This window comes from Sarcophilus harrisii, chromosome 3 (assembly GCF_902635505.1).
Source record: "Sarcophilus harrisii chromosome 3, mSarHar1.11, whole genome shotgun sequence".
NCBI classification, from domain to species: domain Eukaryota; kingdom Metazoa; phylum Chordata; class Mammalia; order Dasyuromorphia; family Dasyuridae; genus Sarcophilus; species Sarcophilus harrisii.
In genome coordinates, this window is record NC_045428.1 from 206,074,843 (window position 1) to 206,095,953 (window position 21,111).

General features: G+C 31.7%; 1 protein-coding gene across 1 annotated transcript in view; it reads left to right on the forward strand.

Moving 5' to 3' along the window:
• Positions 1–21,111, forward strand: part of ANOS1 (anosmin 1) — a 230,743-nt gene that overhangs the window by 157,302 nt on the left and 52,330 nt on the right. The window contains exons 4-6 of the mRNA XM_003765590.3: positions 8,659–8,881; positions 17,345–17,529; positions 20,331–20,460. Of these exons, the coding sequence (XP_003765638.1) occupies positions 8,659–8,881; positions 17,345–17,529; positions 20,331–20,460 (538 nt within the window). The remainder of the gene's footprint in view (positions 1–8,658; positions 8,882–17,344; positions 17,530–20,330; positions 20,461–21,111) is intronic.

The following is a 21,111-nucleotide window of genomic DNA, read 5'->3' on the forward strand; positions in this document are numbered from 1 at the left end:
CTCATAAAGTATTTTTCCAATGATGCAAAAATGTCATCGTTGATAAATGTAAAATCCTCAATTTATAGCAAGGAACTGAAAGTTTTTGTTTAAGTTCAAAGGTCACATCAATCATGTGTTCATCATCGATACATGAAATCAGTACATGAAAGCAATACATGAAAGCAATACCTACAAATGCCTTGATTTCTGCACAACAAGATAAGTTTAATACAGATATATATGTGGTTGAACATTTTAAAAAGTGTATAGCCATTCTGAAATCAAAGCTGAATAAGAACATGTTCAATATTTGACACATAGTACTAGTCCAAACATATATTTGTAGGATTATGAACTGTTCCATAATTGATTTGGAAAGTAATAAGAATCCATACAATATTTTTTTCTTTTTTTAAAAAAAATTATTTATTTTTTTAATACACATTGTTTTGTGAAACATGTTGGGAAAGAAAAATTGGGGCAAAAGGGAAAAACCATGGGAGAGAAAAAAAAAAGCAGGAAAAAATAAGTGAACATAGCATATGTTGATTTACATTAAATCTCCATAATTCCTTTTCTGGATGCAAATGGCATTTTCTGTCCAAAGTCTGTTGGGATTGCTTTGGATCACTGAACATACTGAGAAGAACCAAATCTTTCATAGTTGATCATTACACATTTTTGCTGTTATTGTGTACAATGTATTCCTGGTTCTTTTTGTTTCACTCAGCATCAGTTTATGTAAATCTTTCCAGACTTTTCTAAAATCAGCTTATTCAACATTTTTTATAGAACAATAATATTCCATTATTTTCATGTACCACAACTTGTTCAGTCAGTCCCTAATTGGTGGGCATCTGCTCATTTTCCAATTCTTTGCTACCAAAAAAAGAGCTGCTACAAACATTTCTTTTCTCTTCTTTTATGATTTCCTTGGAACACAGACCCAGTAGCCGGTACTGATAGATCAAAGGGTATGCACAGTTTGATAGCCCTTAGGGCAAACTTACAGATTGCTCTCCAGAATTTTTGGTTCATTTCACAACTGCACCAAAAATGCATTAGTGTTCCAGTTTTCTCACATTCTCTCCAACATTTATTATTATCTTTTCCTGTCATTTTAGCCAATCTGAGAGGTGTGAGGTAGTACCTCACAGGTTTTTTTTTTTTAATTTGCATTATTTCTCTAATCAAGAGTGATCTAGAGCATTTTTTCATATCAATACAATGACTTGTATTCTTATAAATTTGAGACAGTTCTTTATGCATTTTAGAAATGAGACTTTTGGGGCAGAGAGGTGGTATAGTGGATAGAGCACCAGCCCTGAAGTCAGGAGGACCTGCTTTCAAATCTGACCTCAGACACTTAACACTTCCTAGCTGTGTGACCTTGGGAAAGTCACTTAACCCCAATTGTCTCAGGCAAAAAAAGAAATGAGACTTTTATCAGAAACACTGGCTGTAATGATTTTTTCTCAGTATTATATTTCCCTTTTAATCTTGTTTCTAATTCATATGATACTAAAGAAAAACACTAAAGCAACTATATTTCTTCACCAAAAAAAAAGGAGGAAGATTGATAAATGTCATCAGAGCACATGATAATGTTAAAAAACCAACAGAGATACTTTTATAAGTGTCATTACTTCACTCAATTTCAATGCTGACAACCCATACATGTGATTGGATTTGCTGAGTGGAATAAAAAACTGTTCATTTATGGAAATAGCATATGAAATGGCGCATAAATAAAAGGGCTCTCCAGAGATCATATTCACTTGAATTCAATAAATAGGTAAAATAGAATTGTTGAACCAGTGTCTTGTAATGGAGGTATGTTTGTAGAAATGGTGGGAATAGGGGGAAGAGGTATGATAATAATTTAGGATCAAATCATTACCACCAGATATTATAGATTACTTATCTGCAAAACTTATTGAAGATTTAAAAAATACTTTTGATAGAAAAAAAAACATAATTCCCACTAAAAATCTAGCAAAACATCCTTCAGAATTCAACAAAAATTCAATTGAAACAAAATGATTAGCACAGACTGAACACCTTGCCACAACCACCAGAACATAATATTTTACAATTTAAGAACAATGTTTCAATTGCCAATGTTTTGAATGAACATTTTTTTCAAAACAGACAACAGGAGAAATAAAAATCATGTGGGGTAGGATATATTTTCTAGAGATATTATTCCTATAATTATTTCCATAGATACTTTTATGAATTATATTTAATTTAAAGAAAATTAGCTAATATCCAAAACCTTTTATTTAGAGACAATAACTATTTTATGTACCTATGCAATAATCTTCAGAATGTTAAATTAAAAAGATGATACGGTAATAACTTTTGACAAATCAATTAGTCAATCAACAGTTCTTTTATTAAGCACTTACTGTCTTTCAGGTACTATTCTAAATTTTGGAGGATTATTTTTATAATAATGATTATTTGAAAAGATGAAAACAAGTGACGATCATGATATTATCATCTTGCCTTTTTTCTTTTTTATCCTCTGATGAAAATTTTAATTTCTTCTTCCAAAATCCAGATGTCAAAGAAATAACAACAGTTCAGGCATCCAGAAAGAAATAGTTCAAGTACCAAAGAACTACTTTTAGGACCACACAAGATCTTGCAGTTTCTATAATAAGTGAGAGAAAATCTTGGAGATACAATGTTCCACAAGGCAGAAGACTTGGACTTCTGATCAAGAATAACTTACTCTGAAAAGCTTAGTTTGATCCTATGAAGGAAAAATAGATCTTTAAAGGAATAAAAGACTTTGCACAGCCCTCTCTCTCTCTCTTAAGTCCAATTCACTTGCACGAATGAAAGACAAACAGAAAATTTCCAGATGGAATCCAATGCTTCTTAAATTATTTTTCCTTTGTTTTCAAAATCACTTCTTTTTATTATTAAATTTCATTTGTTTATTTTTTTCAATCTGTTAATATCATTTAAACATTTCTTGTTCTGCCATAAAGTCATTTATTTCTGTTTGATCTATTCTAGTTTTCAGTCCATTACTTAAGGCTTTGCCACTTTCTCTTTTAAGCCATTTTATTCCTTGAGTTTATTTTCCTTTTTTAATCTCTTGCTTTATTTCTTTTAGTTATCCATATAGTTCTTTTAAAAATCTACTTTTCAAAAAAAAAGTCTACTTTTCTACTTAGAGTCTCTATTTGTAGTTACAGAGTTAATCACTCCATCTTTGGGGGAATGTGTAGATCTACACAAATTCTTAATACCAATCACTTCATAATAATAATAATTATTATTATTTTAATTTGGATAGGATGGCTTTAGGTTTGCTTGGTCTTTTCTTGGTTTCTGGATATGTATTCTCATCTCCACTTTTCTTACGGTAATATACCCATTGATTTTTGAGATACAGTATGATGGATCTTCAGGATTCTCTTTGTCATCTCAGAAAAGTGTTAATGACCTTAGAACTTCTGGACCTGGAGTACTGGTCTGATTATGGTAGCAATCATTTCTTTCTGTTAACAATCTGAGAGCTTTCAAGATCCTCACTAGATGGCTTATTGAACATTCTGTGAATCTCTAAAATTGTTTTCTACAAACACAGAGCCTTTTAAGTTTACCTGTTCTTGGCCAGTATCTGTTATAGCTTTGAGCTTCTGGTTCTGACTTTCTTGGCAACAGTCTTTTCTATTTCTCTTTGGCTTCTAAATGATCTTATATGAAATTCTGGGGTGGAAAATTCACTTACTATAGTTCTTCATATGATTTCTTGATCATTATTTGAGAAGAGTATCAGGATTTTACTGGCATACATATGTAAGAGTTGAACTATCTGTTCCCTTTATAGGCTTTCATCTTGACCATAAGTCCCAAGCTGATATTTCTAAAATGAATCTATGGTCTAAAATGACCATATTACTCCCATAGTCAACCACCTGGGATAGCTTCATGATTAAATGCTTTTTCATCTTTATAATTATTTTTTTCATTTCTATTTTTCTATAAATTTTATTAATTATACAAGTATTAGTATGATAAATGTATGGAAATTTAAAATAAAATAATATGTTGGCAGTATATGCTCATTAGTTTTTGTTGATAATGAGACATAAAAAAGACTGCTAATATAGAATAGTTAATATTTTACATTTCTCATAGTGAAAGGTTCAGGCATGAGAGAAACAAATTGAAGATAGTTAGAAGATAAGTATAATTTATATATAAGGCATTTACTCACTAGGAAGGTGAGTTTTCCAATTCTTTTTTTTTCTGACCCTCTCTTTATTTTCCCCCCAAAACTCCACAATGATTGGGGGGAAACAGCTTATTTCAAATAAAATTAAATAAAATTGGTTGCAGTTTGTTATTTGTTTCTGAAACAAATTAGAAAATTTTACTGTTTGATGTAATGTTAAATGAAAAATCAGAAGGAAATAGATTAAAAATTTGCATTTCATTATATAAATATTTCATTTAATTCCAGGTATTGAAAAGACTTATTTTCTCTAGCTTTTCTTACTAAAAATTCTGTGGACTATTTGTACACTTAATTTAATTTGTTAGGCTAGATATATGCCTAATTTTATGATCTCTATACTATTGTTACTAACATTCACTTATCATTTGTTATCTTGAAAATAACAATTTGCCTGGAAGTGAGAAAAATTCTTAAGATTTTGGCTTTTGTAATTGATAGAACATTGAATTTAGGATCAAAAGACCTGGGTTCTAGGTCTCTCATTCCTGAGTTCTAAATTGTGTATCTCATTTTTGAAGAACATGATCATGATATAATAATTTATAGCCCAAATTCTGAGTCTTAGTTTGCTCAGAAATAGCAATATAATATTATGTACAGTAATAATACCTCTGTTCCATTCCTCTTGAGGTTCTTTGTGAGGAAATTAGTTTTTAAGCTTAAAAAAATGCTATTTGAAGGATGATTATTAACCACTCAAATTTTCCCTGTCCAGTGCAATCTATATTCCAGTAACTGTCAATAATTATTTATGCCTTCTACAAAGATGAGAGTTTTACATTATATCCCACACTTACAACTCCATAACTGTCATTATCACTTAAGTCATGTGGAAAAGACAGCTTTGTACTAATCCACCGAAGGCCTGGACCATCTATTATCCATCTTCTCTGTTCCTATTCACACTTAAGTATTCCCTAACACATATACACATTTCAGTACTATTCATGGCACTAAGAAATATGTACCATGTATAAAGTACTTTAGTAACTTTTTAGGGTACAGGAAGGAAGCTAATGAGGGATGCAGAGAAATTTATCCAGGTATCATAGAGCCATAATTCAGTTTTAGAATCTAAGAGAAGAAAGGGACATTATGAGTCATCCAGGCCAATTTGTACTTTGCCGAATCCCCTATAATATCTTCTGATATCTCTGATGAAGGGAAACATAGTACTTCTTTTGACATAGCCCATTATATTTTGTGACTCTACTAATTTGTTAAAGAGCACTTTGTTTAAAACTAAGCTTAAATCTGATCCCTTCAATTTACATCCATTAATATAATTCTGTGCTTTATGACCAAGCAGCAAACATCTAATCCTTCTTCTATATAACAACCTTTTATTTGTTTTAAAGCAACATTTGCATCACATAATTTAGAATTATAGGGATTATAAAGATCTAGAGGATCAAGGTTAGTTTTAACTAGCTGTCCAACTCATTCCATTCTAAAATTAGACAGTCAAAGTCCACAAAGGTTAAAGTTACTCTTGTTTGTTTGTTCAGTTATTTCTAACTCTCTGTGATCTTATTTGGAGTTTTCTTGGCAAAGAGACTGGAGTAGTTTGCCATTTCCTTTTCCAGTTCATTTTACAGATGAGGACCTGAGACAGAGTTGTGACTTGTCTAAGACAGCTAGTACATATCCAAGATTGAATTCAAACTTAGGTCTTTCTGACTTCAGGCCTGGTGCTCTATCCACAGTAATAAAGTTACCTTTACTAGGAATCTAATTCTATTTTCTATTTTAAGAAAATAATTTAAAATTAACTAAAAGAAATTTAACAAATTAAAACTAATCTTTCTATTATTACTACTCTCTTCTACTAAGACAAGGCCCATTCCCATTCAACATTTTAAAGTACTTAATGTATGCAAAACACTGTGCTAATCTTAGGGGAGATATAAAATGTATATTAAAGCACTATTACTGTCCTCACATGTTTCCTTTGAAATTTGCTGCTTGCAAAGTGAAACATGGAGAAAGACATGACTGAAAACCAGAAGCACTCTCATTCATCCCCATATTTTCTCTCTAAACTTAATGGCTTATGGTTTATCTGAAATATTTGTGTCTTGCAGCCAAATTGCAACAGAAATGAAAGTCTGTGTGTGTGTGTGTGTGTGTGTGTGTGTTTGACACTAAAAGTGTGTATGAATTTCTTATAGTTATTTCTACACTGCACTACAATTACCTTTTATTAGCACAGAACGTGCTCTGTTGTTTGATTTCTCCATTATACATGTTTAGCTATCTGTGTGTAAAAGCTTGTGCTATATGAAAAAGTGTGAGTTTAATTGGTTTCATTACACCATAGGACCAATTAAATTGCTGTGGTCTCTAAGTCAGCAATCAGTAAATAAATCCCAGTTTTTATATGTGGAAATTTTAGACCACAGGGTCAGAGTGAGTGAATCCAATATTCAACAATTTTCTTTTAATACGTGTAATGTGTCCATTTTGTCAAAAGAGGCAGCTTTGGAAATTTTTTTTTTATCATTGTTCAAGTTCTGCTAACATTCTTCTTTGATGAGAAATTGGGCTGCATCTAAATTCAGAACTTCAAAGGCCATTAATAAAGAGCTGCACATTTAGCAGTTCTAACAGAAAAAAAGCTGTAAAATAGAGAGAGGAAAGCCTTGAGGACAGATTATGCCTGAAGGAGCTATAAAGTTTCCTAATTAACTAGCTGCAAATTTGTGATTTCAAAATTTAGACTATGGCCCTTCCCCCGCCATGTTCCCCTGCCACTAGCTAAGCTGTTAATTTGAAAAGAAACAATTTTAGTTGGATCAATGAATATTATTTTCTAATATCAATTAGATAATAGTCAAGTATTATTTATCTCTTATTATGCATAGTTAGAGATCTGATGCATTTATATTTATAATTCATATGTTGAAGGTGGCCTTATTTTAGTTAATATTGTCGTTATTTATATTTCAATTGATTTAAATCCATTATTTTGACTCATGCCTTCTGTTTAAAGCATGCAAATCACAACTAAGTCATAGTAAACCATTGTTTTTTAAATGTAGACTTATCGATCATTCTACTATAGCATAATTGTAGATAAAGTATTAGATTTTTATGTAATAACTTACACTTCGAGGAGTATAATAATCTTAGCATTTTGAATATAATCCTTGATTAAATGAAAAAAGGTATAGCAAAATGGGGATTAGATTTTTTAAGCTATTCACAAGCAATTAACTCTAGAAACTAAAGATGCCTAGATTTCCAAAAATTTAATACTCAGTTTTTTATAGAATTGAAAGTATTTAGATTTTAAAGCTGAAGAATTGAATTGACCATCTTCATTAAGGTATAGGTAATTGATTATACCTGAACTCCATTTAAAAAATTGTACTTGTATTATATGGCTAACTAATGTTTTCACTATTGAGGCAGTTTAATGGCAGACAAAATTTATGGGAGTGTGGCTATGGGAGTGTTGACTATATTATAAATAACATTTTAAAATACCTATTTATTTTTAGAATTTGTGTTAAATATATATTTGTATTTGAAACACACATTGTATTTTGAGAATAAATTATTGAATTAATAAAACATGTTAGCTTGCTTCCAGATAATGAGTAGGATTGGAATCTGTTAAGTTAACTTTTTTAAGACAAGTTAGTATTATTAGTACAGCTATAGCTAGGTGTCACAGTGGATAGAGGCTATAATCTGGAGTCAGGAAGACTTGTTCAAGTTAGATTTCAATCACTGCTATATGATCTTAGGCAAGTCACAATCTTGGTCTGTTTCAGTTTTCTTATTTGTAAAAATGGATATAATAATAGCATCTACCTCCCAATGTTGTGGTGAGGATAAAATGAGAAATTAGTAAAGCTTGTTTCAAATCTTAAAGCATTTTATAAATTCTAGGGAATAATAATAAGTATTTTTCTTTCGTATGATTCAAAGAATCCGTTAAATAAAATTGTTTAGCCACTGTGAATAATTTTCTGAGCTAACAACTTATACAATGTTTTGGGTGGCTTGCAGTCAACAACAACAACAACAATAAAAAAAAATACAGTATTTTCCAGAGTAGTGGATTAGATAGCCCTTTCCAAATTTATGAATGATTGAATTCAAACAGTTAGCAATTATGAACCCCAAATAGCACATGTAAGGGAACAAAGTAGCTTAGGTACAAGCTCTGTCTTGAGCCCTAATGCATCCTCTTTCAGTGAATTAGTATAAAGTATTTTTCATGTTGTCATATTTGGTATAGTGAATTGAGAGCTGGATTAGTATTCTTTAAAACAATCAAACAACAAAAAAAGGAAACATTTGAATTCTCAAGAAAAAGCTTTAGGAAATAATCCTTCCCCAGGTCTTGGAAAGCTTTTTTTTTTCTTTAACTGAAGATCACATTTTCTCCCCTTCTCTTTTTTTAGCCTCTTTTCCCCAAGAAGAACTATGAATGCCTAACTAGCTGTGAGTTCCTCAAATACATTCTGTCAGTGAAGCAAGGTGACTGTCCAGCACCAGAGAAGGCAAGTGGTTTTGCAGCTGCCTGTGTGGAAAGTTGTGAAATCGACAATGAATGCTCCGGAGTCAAGAAATGTTGTTCGAATGGATGTGGACATACCTGTCAAATCCCCAAAAACTTATACAAAGGTAGAGATCATAATTGGGAACTTGAAGGGAACTTGACCTTTGATTCATGAACAAAGCTGCTTAGAAATTGCTAGTTAATTGTAGTTTTTGAACACAGAGAAAATTGGAATCTTAGAGGAAAAGATTATGTTGAGGGGCAAAAGTTAAGCTACTGTGTGTGTGTTTCTTTTGTGTCTTGTACAAACCATCTTAAGATACAGACATCTTGAGATGTCAGTGAACCATAGACATAGACACATGGATTGAAGAACAAATTGAACCATACACAGAAAGTCTTGTTTACTTTAACCTTAAGAAGTGTTGAAGCATTGTAACAGCTTAATGTTAAGTGGGCATATTTGAATAAAATTGCCACTGCAATGAGACTTTTCAAGAATGTAAGTATGTAAGTTCCATGAAATACCAAGTATTTGTTAAGCTAATAGGAGACCAAACAATCTATGAAGCTTATTAGTCTAAAAAAATTGAAGCAAAGTCTTAAAAAAAACAAACTTGTATACCTCAATTGTACTTTATAACTGTTGGTATCAAGGAAATAATCTTATTAGATAAATTTGAAATATTTCAACTATGTAATCTAAAACAGTGGTGATTTTTTTTCCTTTATAAAATAATGAAATTAAGTTTTAATCAGTTTTAACTTACACCATTCCAAGATATGTTTGTTTTGTAAAATTTGTAGAAATTATGATCTATTAAGACTATTATTTTACTGTCATATGTGATCCTTTAGTAATTATTCTCAAAGAAGTAGAATATATTTGATTTGATGTTACCAATCGCTTTTTAAAAGAAATGGCCAAATTCATTCTTTGCAGTCTGCTTTCCCCTTGGTCATGATGGATTAGAGGAAATATTAGATTTCATGGTCATATTAAAATTTCAGTATGGGTTAAATCATATTGGTGTTGCTAACCTATTTCTACAAAGCTTACTAAGGTCTCTTGAGCTACATTTATAATGATTCAAGTCCTTGAATACTAATACTATGACAGATGCCATTTGATCTGCCTTTTGGAAAATATGAAGACTAAAAAGGAGTGGGGAAATCCATCACTTAAGTGCTTCAAAGAGATATACAATGTATTTATTCCTTTATATTGAGCTGGTTCAAACAGAGAAAAGTACAATGTATTTATTACTTTATATTAGGTTACACGTACATATTCCATACATTCTATTCTTTTTTATAGCTTTTTATTTACAAGTTATATGCATGGGTAATTTTACAGCATTGACAATCGCCAAACCTTTTATTCCAATTTTTTCCCTCCTTCCCCACATCCCCTCCCCCAGATGGCAGGTTGACCAATACATGTTAAATATGTTAAAGTATAAATTAAATACATTATAATATAGATGTCCAAACAGTTATTTAGCTGAACAAAAAGAATTGGACTTTGAAATAGTGTACTATTAGCCTGTGAAGGAAGTCAAAAATGCAGGTGGACAAAAATATAGGGATTGGGAATTTTATGTAGTGGTTCATAGTCATCTTCCAGAGTTCTTTTGCTGGGTGTAGCTGGTTCAATTCATTATTGCTCTATTGGAACTGATTTGGTTCATCTCATTGCTGGAGATGGCCACGTCCATCAGAGTTGATCATCATATAGTATTGTTGTTGAAGTATATAATGATCTCCTGGTTCTGCTCATTTCACTCAGCATCAGTTCATGTAAGTCTCTCCAGGCCTTTCTGAAATCATCCTGCCGGTCATTTCTTACCCATACATTCTATTCTAATGCACTGATAAGTCAAGTATTATCATTTTGCTTTTATGAGATCAGGATGGTAAAACAAAAAAAAAAAAAACATTGGATCAAAAATCACAGAACCTGATTCTGCTTCTGGCTCTGTGGCTAGTTACTACCTATTTGTTATTGGATTCCTCCCTCCCTCCCTCATGCCGGTCATTTCTTACCCATACATTCTATTCTAATGCACTGATAAGTCAAGTATTATCATTTTGCTTTTATGAGATCAGGATGGTAAAAAAACAAAACAAAACAAAACAAAAAAAAAAACATTGGATCAAAAATCACAGAACCTGATTCTGCTTCTGGCTCTGTGGCTAGTTACTACCTATTTGTTATTGGATTCCTCCCTCCCTCCCTCCCTTCCTCCTTCCCTTCCTTCATTAATCTTTCTCCCTTCCTCCTTCCCTCCCTCCCTTTCTTCCTTTCCCTTCCTTCCTTCCTTCCTTCCTTCCTTCCTTCCTTCCTTCCTTCCTTCCTTCCTTCCTTCCTTCCTTCCTTCCTTCCTTTTTCCTCTCTCATATCTAGTAAATACCTGAGCTCAGGTTTGAACTCAGGTTTTCCTGACTCAATGACTGACGTTCTTTCCATTGTGCCACCTTGCCACCACATCCCTTTTGGATATATTCTAAACATATTAAAATGTAAAATAAGGGACTATTACATTTTAGTTTTTGTGTCATTCTCAGTTTAGCAAAGTGCCAGCACAGAACATTAAAGCTATGAGAGAGTACTGAATTTGAAGTTAGAGAACCTAAGTGTAAGTCTTAAAATTCTATTTAGTTGTTTTTTTTTAACTTGGTGAAAGAAACCATTCTTTACCTCAATTTCTACCTAGTCTTAATCCCTAAATAGATGTGACTTCAAATCATCTTGGTTTAAAATGGCCAAAGTCTCTCATTGCATCCAGGGTCATTTCCAGTTCTGATCTATATCTGGCCACTTGGTACAGATGGGGAAAGTGAGTTTGGTGACATTTCTTTCTCACTGAAATCCAATTTAGTTGTCATGGCATCATCTTTCTGATTCCATGGGTCTCTTAGAGAACAAAGAACAAAAAACAACAACAGCTTGGCACATAGCAGGCACCGAATTGATTGATGGAGGATACTAAAATTAACTTGAATTATCTTGTGCAAATTTAATAAAAAAATTTCTAATTTGCCATAGTTGAAGTCATATTTGAGAAACATGTTTTTCTTTTATATAAATCATGTCTGTAGAAGAAATTGATAATTGATCCTTTAAGTTTCCAGATGTGTTATATACTAAAAGAGTATTTGGATGGGAGATAGTAGATCTAGAATCTAATGATAACTCTACTTCTGACTATCTGACTTTGGGAAAGTAATTTTACTTTTGCTATACTTTAGAATGAAGAAATTAAACTAACTGTCCTCTAAAATTCCTTCTGGATAAAAGAATTTAGTTTTATAAGTTGAAATGTTGTGTCTTGATACTTATGGGCTATAAGAACTTGTGTTCCTTTTACATTCATTTGGCCGTTATGAGACAAGGGAAATTATTCTAGAATTCATGACATTTGGAAGGGAAACTGATTCCATACTATATCTAAATAATAACTATAAATCATTAGAATACATTAAAAGTCAGGGGGTTTTTTTAGGTATAAAAGTAGATATGATAGTATGCATTCTCTGGCATGTGATTTTGGACACAACTCATGGAAAGAATAACATCCCTCTACTGAACTAGCAATGTTTATTTTTGTTAATGATATTTGAATATAAGCCATGTAATATTTTGTTAAATGGGGAAAAATTCCTTCGTTGTTTTCTTCAAAACTGTTGATTGATAAGTCATATCCCTGAAATTTTATTAGTGATAGTAATTTATTTGTTATATAATATCAAAAACCTAGAATGGACTTTTAGCTAAATTGTAAGAGTAGAAATTTAGTGAATTACATTGTTCAAAATTATTATTCTGGAGACTGTAAGAAAGGAGCTACTTATATGTCATTGACTAAAAAAATAGTAGTCTTTTAGGGAATATATCTTCTTATGTCCTATGTCCAGCTTCAAACAGAATGTAAAAATCAAGAAGACAGCTTGTCAGAAGGGAAAAGGAAGTCCTTCGCAAAACAAGTTAGATCAATCAAATCAACTGCTGGTTGATGGAATAACATTGTACATACAGATTGTAGTCTATCTCTAGTGCCTAGAATAATGCCTATTGGTCAATAGATGCTTAATAATCATATGCTGAATTGAAATATTCATTTCACAACATTACATGTTAATGCTAAATTTAATTTTAATTTTTTCAAGAGTAAATATCATAAAAATTGTCATAAAAGAATAAAGGATTCTATAATATAACTAACATAAAATCCAAGTGATGAAAAGTACTTTAAAGATCATTTAATCTATTGGTTCCCAAACACCTGTCTTCATACCACTGCTGATTCTTAGTGGTATTTCATTCTGAAAAATATTACTATCCAGGGCCCTGCCTTCCTAAAACCTATAAATTGTTACCTTTTTTCATTCTCTTTCTCCCTAAATTCTACTTTTTATGTCACTAAAAATTTCAAAATTGACTTTGTAGAAGGCATAGTAGTCCAACTGAGAGAACTGAGATATTTTCTCCAGTATTCAGTATAGAGGATAATAATCATTAATAATAATAATAAACAACTGACATATGCAAATATGTGCATATACAAAGAATTTTTATGAATTATTTAATTTGGACTTCACCATAACCCTAGAGTCAAATAGTTTTAGGTATTACTGTATCTTAATATCAGAGATGGGATTTGTACCAAGATTTTCCTTATTCTAAGTTCATCAAGTCCATTTCCTATGCTATACAACTGACTTATTTTATATGTGAGGAGATTGAGGACCAGATAAATCGAATGACTGATTAGTTGCAACTGTGCTTTTAGAACTCAGGTCTACTAAGTTCCTGGTATGAAGTTGCCTTTATACCATATATTTAATACTCTACTTGATCATGTTGTTGATATTCATTTCAAGAAGACCAGAAATAGGACCATTATAGGACATAATAGTCATAAGGCACTCACAATGGGGGAACTTCCTCCACCATGGAAGATTCATAGCCATTCTGTAATTTGTCATCTTAAAGACTTGACTGGGATTACATATTTAACTCAGGATCACTAAGCAGAGATAAAACTTAAATGAAGTCCACCTGACTCAAAGTTCTTTTCTTTATCTACCACACTAAGTATAATATTAGTAATCATAGGTCAAATGCTAATGAATTTTGATGTATCACCACTAAATGGTAGAAAACTTAATTCACAAATCAAGTATTTATTTTTATCTTTAACAAATATATTGGAATTTTCCTGACAGACTATTTCTCATCTAATAGACTACTAAAAAATCTTTTAAGATAATAGTAGGATTTATTCTTATTTGAATAGTGATTTCTGTTTCATATGCGTCTTTATAAATATATTTATTTTTGTCCTTACAATAGTCATATGACTTTAGTATTTAATAAAATATTATTAATCTTTAATAAAAATATTTTCTCCATTTTAAAGATGAAGAAACTGTAGAGATCAAAGTTTGTTAGGATCCTCCTACCAGACTGGAAAAAAACTTCAAATGAAAATTAAATGATAGATTATACATTCCTGTAATCTAAGAGCTAACATCGCTCAATTTACAGAGGCTAAACACTAGAAAGTTGGCCATTTTCCACAACAACTCATGATGATCATCTGCTAAGGCATGAAAGAGTAGCACTTTGCATCAATAGTGGTATTAACCTCATCAATCAATCAATTGTTTTTTTTTTTAATTCCTAAGGCAATTGGTGTTAAGTGATTTGCCCAATGTTCAAAGTCAGACTTGAAATATTGTAGTATAAACTCCAAAGACTCATATATATTACAATGAATACACACCATAGAATAAAAATTATAATTTGGGGAGAATATTTGTTATATTTATAAAGTAGAATAAAGAGAGGATGATGTGTTTTGAAGGAAGAAAAATACTCCAGTGGAAGTCAAAGGACTTCCAATTACAACTGCTCAAAACACAGAGAGATAATATAATAGAAACAGTGCAGGGTTTGGAGTCACAAAGACTTGAGTTCAAATCTAGCCTCAGACATTTATTTTATAACCTTGGGCAAATTCCTTATGGATGTTTTGAGAATCAAATAAAATTATATACACACATATATATATGTATGTACATGTATATTTACACATATTACTTATTGCATATGCACCATGAACACTATATATGTATGTACATCTATGTATCTAGCTACAGTGTACCAGAGTACATAGTAGGTACTTAATAAATATTTGTTTTCTCCATTATATCCTATCTGAACTTGGGCCATCAACTATTCAACTAAAAAACATTTACTAAGCACATACTAATGGCAGATATTATGCTGTGTTATAGAGCTGCCAAGACAAAAATGAGATAATCTCTACTCTCACAGAGTTTATATTCTGAGAGGAAAATTATTTAATTACTTTGTGCCTCAGTTTCCTTATTTCTAAACTGAAAGGATTGTATTAAATAATCTTTAAAGCCTGAGATTTAAGTGATGGTTAATCATTGAATTAGGGAAATGTACTTTGATATTACTAAATAGATTTCAGTTTTGAGAATTTTTTTTTAAAAAGAACAACTTGGGTAATCAAACCACATCCATATCTGGTTTGGGCTAATTGTTCCATTACTTTATAGATGTAGACTATGTTTAATATTAAAAAACCAGTAGGTTAATGCTACCTTCTATTATACTAGACTTTTTGGCTCTCACTTATTTTTTTTTAACTATTTTAGAACATTTTTCTTATCATATTACAACTAGACTTTAAACATTCTTCAGCAGAAGATAGGTTTTAGAAAACTAATTTGTCCAAGAATAATGAAAAAGCCTCATAATTTACATAATGAAAAGCATATCAAGTAGTGATTGTATGTACACATCTGGTTATGAAATTGATGATATGCGTTCTACAAAAGTAGACTCTAATGCACTTGTACCAGCTTTAGTTGTTTGTGCTGCTGGGATCCATCTGCACACAATTACATACACCAGAGAGGTTGAGTTACTTCCAATCAAGTGAATCCAACTAACCCTAATGCAAAGCAGATGGAAGCTTTCTTAACATGCAAATTGCAGGATTATTGTACATCATAATTAAAGAGAGATTTTTAAATGAAGAAATTTGAACTGACATAGCCCATGATGCTCATTACATTAGATTAAGGCTGTTGGTTGCTGAATGATATCCAAGATTAAAACCTTTTAGAAGAGGATTTGGACTCTGGGATTTACTGCTGATGAGTTCAGATTTCTTCAGCAGCTACAGTATTTACTATAGTTTTATTTACTGTAAAAAATTATTGCATTGGAGTGCCATGGGGAATGGTCTATTTCTAGGATGCAGAGATGTTTTTTGTTGAGTTGAAGAAAGTGATCAGCCTTCTTAGTTTTTCTCTGTTAAAAATTTGTCAGAAGGAAAGCATATCAATCACATAAATTACTCTCTATCCCTTAATTTGTACTGCCCATTTGCTTACATGATAAAGTTCTATTCCCTGTACCCCCCTAACTACCCCCCACCTGATATCATACTGACAACAGAAGAATTGGTTTATACTTACAGAAAAGAGGAATCGGGGATCTGAGGACAAAGGGAAGAAGATGAAAGTAGTCTTTAAAGCTTTCTTTCAGTTTTTGAAAGATTGTCATATGGAGGAAGGATCCAGTTTCCCAGGCTTGGTCCTAGATTAGACACCTAAGGATCAATGGGTTAAAGATGCAAAGAGACACATTTAGGCTTGAAGTCAGGAAAAAGTAGCTCAAAATGGAATGGGCTGTCTCAAAAAGTGTATGGTTTTCTCCTCATTAGACATCTTTAAACAAATATTTATTGGGAATGTTGTTTTATTTCTTATTTAGGTATGGATAGGGAAATGCTGGAGCCAATTCATATTATAACAATCACCTTATAATCCTATTGTTAAATTTTTTCATGTATTTATATTTCAGAATTTAACAAACAGTACCAAACATGATTTAATTATTTTGTTGATTGTCCAGACCTAACAACTAATTAGCCAATTACATGTTAATTTTCTGCAATCTCCTTAATCAATATTTCATTTCATTCTAATCTTTTAACCATATATATCTTGTTTTCTAGAACAATAGCTCACAAGCATTTTTTATTCCAAAGATATTATGAAGAAATTGAATGTAAACTGAGAATTATGTTTCATATTGACAGCATTTTAAGTCTATCAGTAGAACCTTAAGAAGTAATAATACACTCTCTTCCTGAACATTAACTCATGTGAACTCATTATTAATCTGCACTAAGACAACTGGAAACAATAGTTGTCAAAAGCAATCCTACTCTAAAAAATGACCCCTGAGAAAGAGTGGCTGTCAAGATACTATTTCAGAATGAATCAGTTCAACATTTTAAAAACAATGAGCAAAGCAAAGGGTTTACCATGACATAGACTGAACTTTGTGTCAGATACTTTAAATAATAAAATATTGATATTTGGAGATCACTTTTATTAGGGAAATTGAATATCAATTGATTTAAGATTAGCTCTTCCTTAGTTCTTCCATTTAACATGTTTTCCTCTTTAAATGCTCACCTTAACTAAAGTCACACAGATTGTTTTAATTGACATACTTTTCTGTTGTCATGTTTCAGGTGTTCCTCTGAAGCCCAGGAAAGAATTACGATTTACAGAACTTCAATCTGGACAGCTGGAGATTAAGTGGTCCTCAAAATTTAATATTTCAATTGAGCCTGTAATCTATGTGGTGCAGAGAAGATGGAATTATGGAATCCATCCTAGTGAGGATGATGCTACAAATTGGCAGACTGTGGCACAGGTTAGTCCCTTATGAAAGATATATATGTATTTTTTTTTTTTTTTTTGGTAAGGGTGAGTGTGTGTGTGGGGAGAAAGACAACACTATTCACATAAAACCTTATTTTGCTTTTCGTCATTCAAGGTACTTCTTACTATAGATGTAATATAGATGTATATTTACTGATATCACATGCTGAAGGAGTAATACTTGAAATCAGAGGAAGAGATAATACTGAAGAATGAAAAAAAAAACTTAAATGCTAGTTTAATTCTTTATGTTGTGGTAGATGGAATTAGTTAGAAGACCTGAATTTAGGCCTTGAATCATAGGATCTCAGATCTAATTAGGGCTGAAAGAGAATTTAGAGGCTCTGTCCTTTACCTTTGAGTTAACTGAGATCCAGGAAAATTTGGGTGATTTACCCAATATCATGCAGATAGGAATTGCAGGGGCAGGATTTAAATCTGCAAAGACAGTCCTAACTCTGTGACTGTAGGGCTACTTCCCTCCCTTTTGTAGGCCTTGGTCTTTTCATCTGTAAAACGAGAAGATTGGACTGAGATACTTTAAAGTATCTTCCTGATCTGTAAAATTATGTTCCTATGACAAAAATGTAAAAGGACAGTATCTGAATAGCAGCAATTATTACCTCTAAGAGTCATGTTTCCTTAAAAGTCAAATTGAAACCTACTGTCAATAAGCAATACAAGATTGGTTGGACTGGTGAATTTAAATTTGTCAATTTGTCTTATAACTTTCATTTCTGTTCATTTATACTCTTCTCACCCCAGAGGATCTGAGATGAATGAGTGTGAGATGCATATTCCCAAACTACTTAATGTGAAGCAGCCAACAGATCATAAATCTTGACTAAGTACTTTCCTTGTTTCTGCATGTTCCTTAAAGTATCGATGGCCCACCTGGATGGCAATGCTCCAGACATTTATCTTAATATCGCTTCCTCCTTTTTTCCCCTTGTTGATGAGGAAAGCAAAATAATTTTTCCCCTTAATGTTGTTAAATAGGCTACCAGCTGTGTGAAAATAAATGGAAGGGAAAAAAGATACATTTTGAATATGAAGCTGATTCATGAATTTTTTTTAACAGCTAGAGTGAATTCTCTGCACTTATTCCTATAGATTATTTTAGAGTTCTCTTTAAATTTTACTTGGTAGTGCAGGGTTTCTCTCTCTCTCTCTCTCTCTCTCTCTCTCTCTCTCTCTCTCCTCTAATAATTATAGAAAGCTTTTTTGATATGATTTTTTAAAAATGAACAAGTTTCTTTGCTTTTATATTTGAAAAATAAGGGATTAATACTAAAAGTATTTAAGGATTTCAGCATCTACAAAAGAGAGGACATGTCTGAAAAGTATCTATTCCAACTCATATGTCTAAGAGAATACCTCCAACTGATATACCTAAGAGAATATCCATTCAACATATCTAACAAATCTGTTAGGCTTTCCTAAATCAGTCTATTAGAGTTTTGGAAAAGATCTGTTTATTAAGAATTTTTTTAAACATATAGCCTAAATTTACTTTTATGTATAACTTCATCCATTGGTCTTAGTTTTGCCCTCTGGGTTCAAATAGAACAAGTCTCATTCCTTTTTCATGGCTACATCTCTCTTAAACTTGTAGAATAAATATTTTTAGTTGCCTCAATTGATCCTCATATGACATGGATTAAAGGTTCTTCACAATTTTGATTGTCCTCTTCTGGACATCCTACAATTCATTAATGTCATTTCTAAATTCTGCTACGAAGAACTGTCTATAATACTCCAGTTGTGTTCTTACAAAGGCATTAAGTATTGAGGCTCTGACTCCTTTATTTCTGGTCACTATATCTACATAGCCCTTAATTTTATTAGCTTATTTGGCTGTTCTATTTTATTGTTGATTTAGTGATCATTCACTAACTGATATTTTGTTTCAGACAAACTACTTTCTAACCTTTCTTTTGTATCTTGAACTTGTTTATCTATGTGTATGCAAGTGATATCTATAGATAGTGTACATCCATATATGCATTTATTGACACTTCTCTAGCTTTAAGTTTCAACTAAAAGTAGCCCTTACATGCTTTAAAAATATTTTTGCATATTCAGCTAGGGATATTTTGTGAAGTAAAAGCATAGTTAGTATCATCTTTAAAGACAATGTTAAGGAGCAGACATATTGAATTATTTTAGTAATTCTTTTTTGAACTTTCTCTAGGGTAAGCTGTGATTTGCAACATATTTCCTCTGTTACAACTGTGATTAAATAAACAAAAATATCAATTCAGTAGTTATCACATAGAATAGATAATTATATGTGTAGGAAAATCCACAGTTTTAAAGTCTCTGATTTTAATTGGGAAAATTTATCTTCCAATTTATGAATCCATGCTTCTAGTCTTGTCTCTAATTTAAAAATAAATACTTTATAGATGTATCTTATGAGCATTTTTATTTAAAATAAATAAAATAACACCCAAATATTAAAAAAAACCTTTGTTTTAAAGATCTTGTTATGAAGCATCAATATTTCAGGGTTTTTTTTTTTTTAAAAAGTCCTTGATAAGAAGTATCAATAACATGTATTCAACTGACTCAATTTTCCCCCTGGAAGTTCTGCAGTCCTAAGATTTCCTTTGATCTCTGACCCCAGTTTCTATAATTGAGCATGATTAGAAGTATTTACTTAGAAGGTCAAAGGTTGTACAGGTCAAGACTGAAGTGCATCAGCCAACTGGTGGGTGGATGTCTGAATAAACCCAATTGACATGTTAGAATAAAAAGAGTCTGTGTGTGATATGACATTTTTCCCTTCAGACTACTGATGAGAGAGTTCAACTGTCTGACATAAGGCCTAGCAGGTGGTACCAGTTCCGAGTGGCTGCCGTTAATGTGCATGGAACAAGAGGCTTCACAGCACCCAGTAAACACTTCCGCTCTTCTAAAGGTTAGTGTTGATTTCCTGCCTCTGACACTCACCTTCAATTCGGGTCACATGTGGAATTCAACTTTGTCCTCTTAGTGTTTCATATGTATAGATTTCCAACAGGTGGGCATTCTGTATTTAGGCATTCATTTTTGCATTGGGTACACATCTGTTTGAAGTTGCCATGCAAATTTCTAACGGAGGATGTGTTCTTTTATCTGTAAGGAGACGTGATAGAAATTGAAAGGAGGTTTAATGCCCAAATCTACCAACCCAAGTCTTCTTTGAATAAACTAAATCTTAGAAGCAATTTCAGTGAATCAAGATGTTAAAGTATGAAAGTTTTTTTTTCATTTGATTTGGGAAGGTTACATTTTAATTTTGGTCAGATAAATACTCAGCATTGATTTCATAACTATCCATCATTTTAACTTACATAAAAGCAATACTACCATATGATTTCTTTATTTGGATTAATAATATTATTCAATATATAAATTTTAAAAGAATTTTTGTCCCCTCTGTTGAGTCATTTTACTTAATTCCTTATCTATAATAGTTATCTTACAAACTGGTAAACAAATTATTTTTTAATATTACATTTAAGAATTGGCTGAAAGAAGATTCATTTAGTCTGTGACTTTATGGCAAGCAGAAGAGAACATCAGGTTC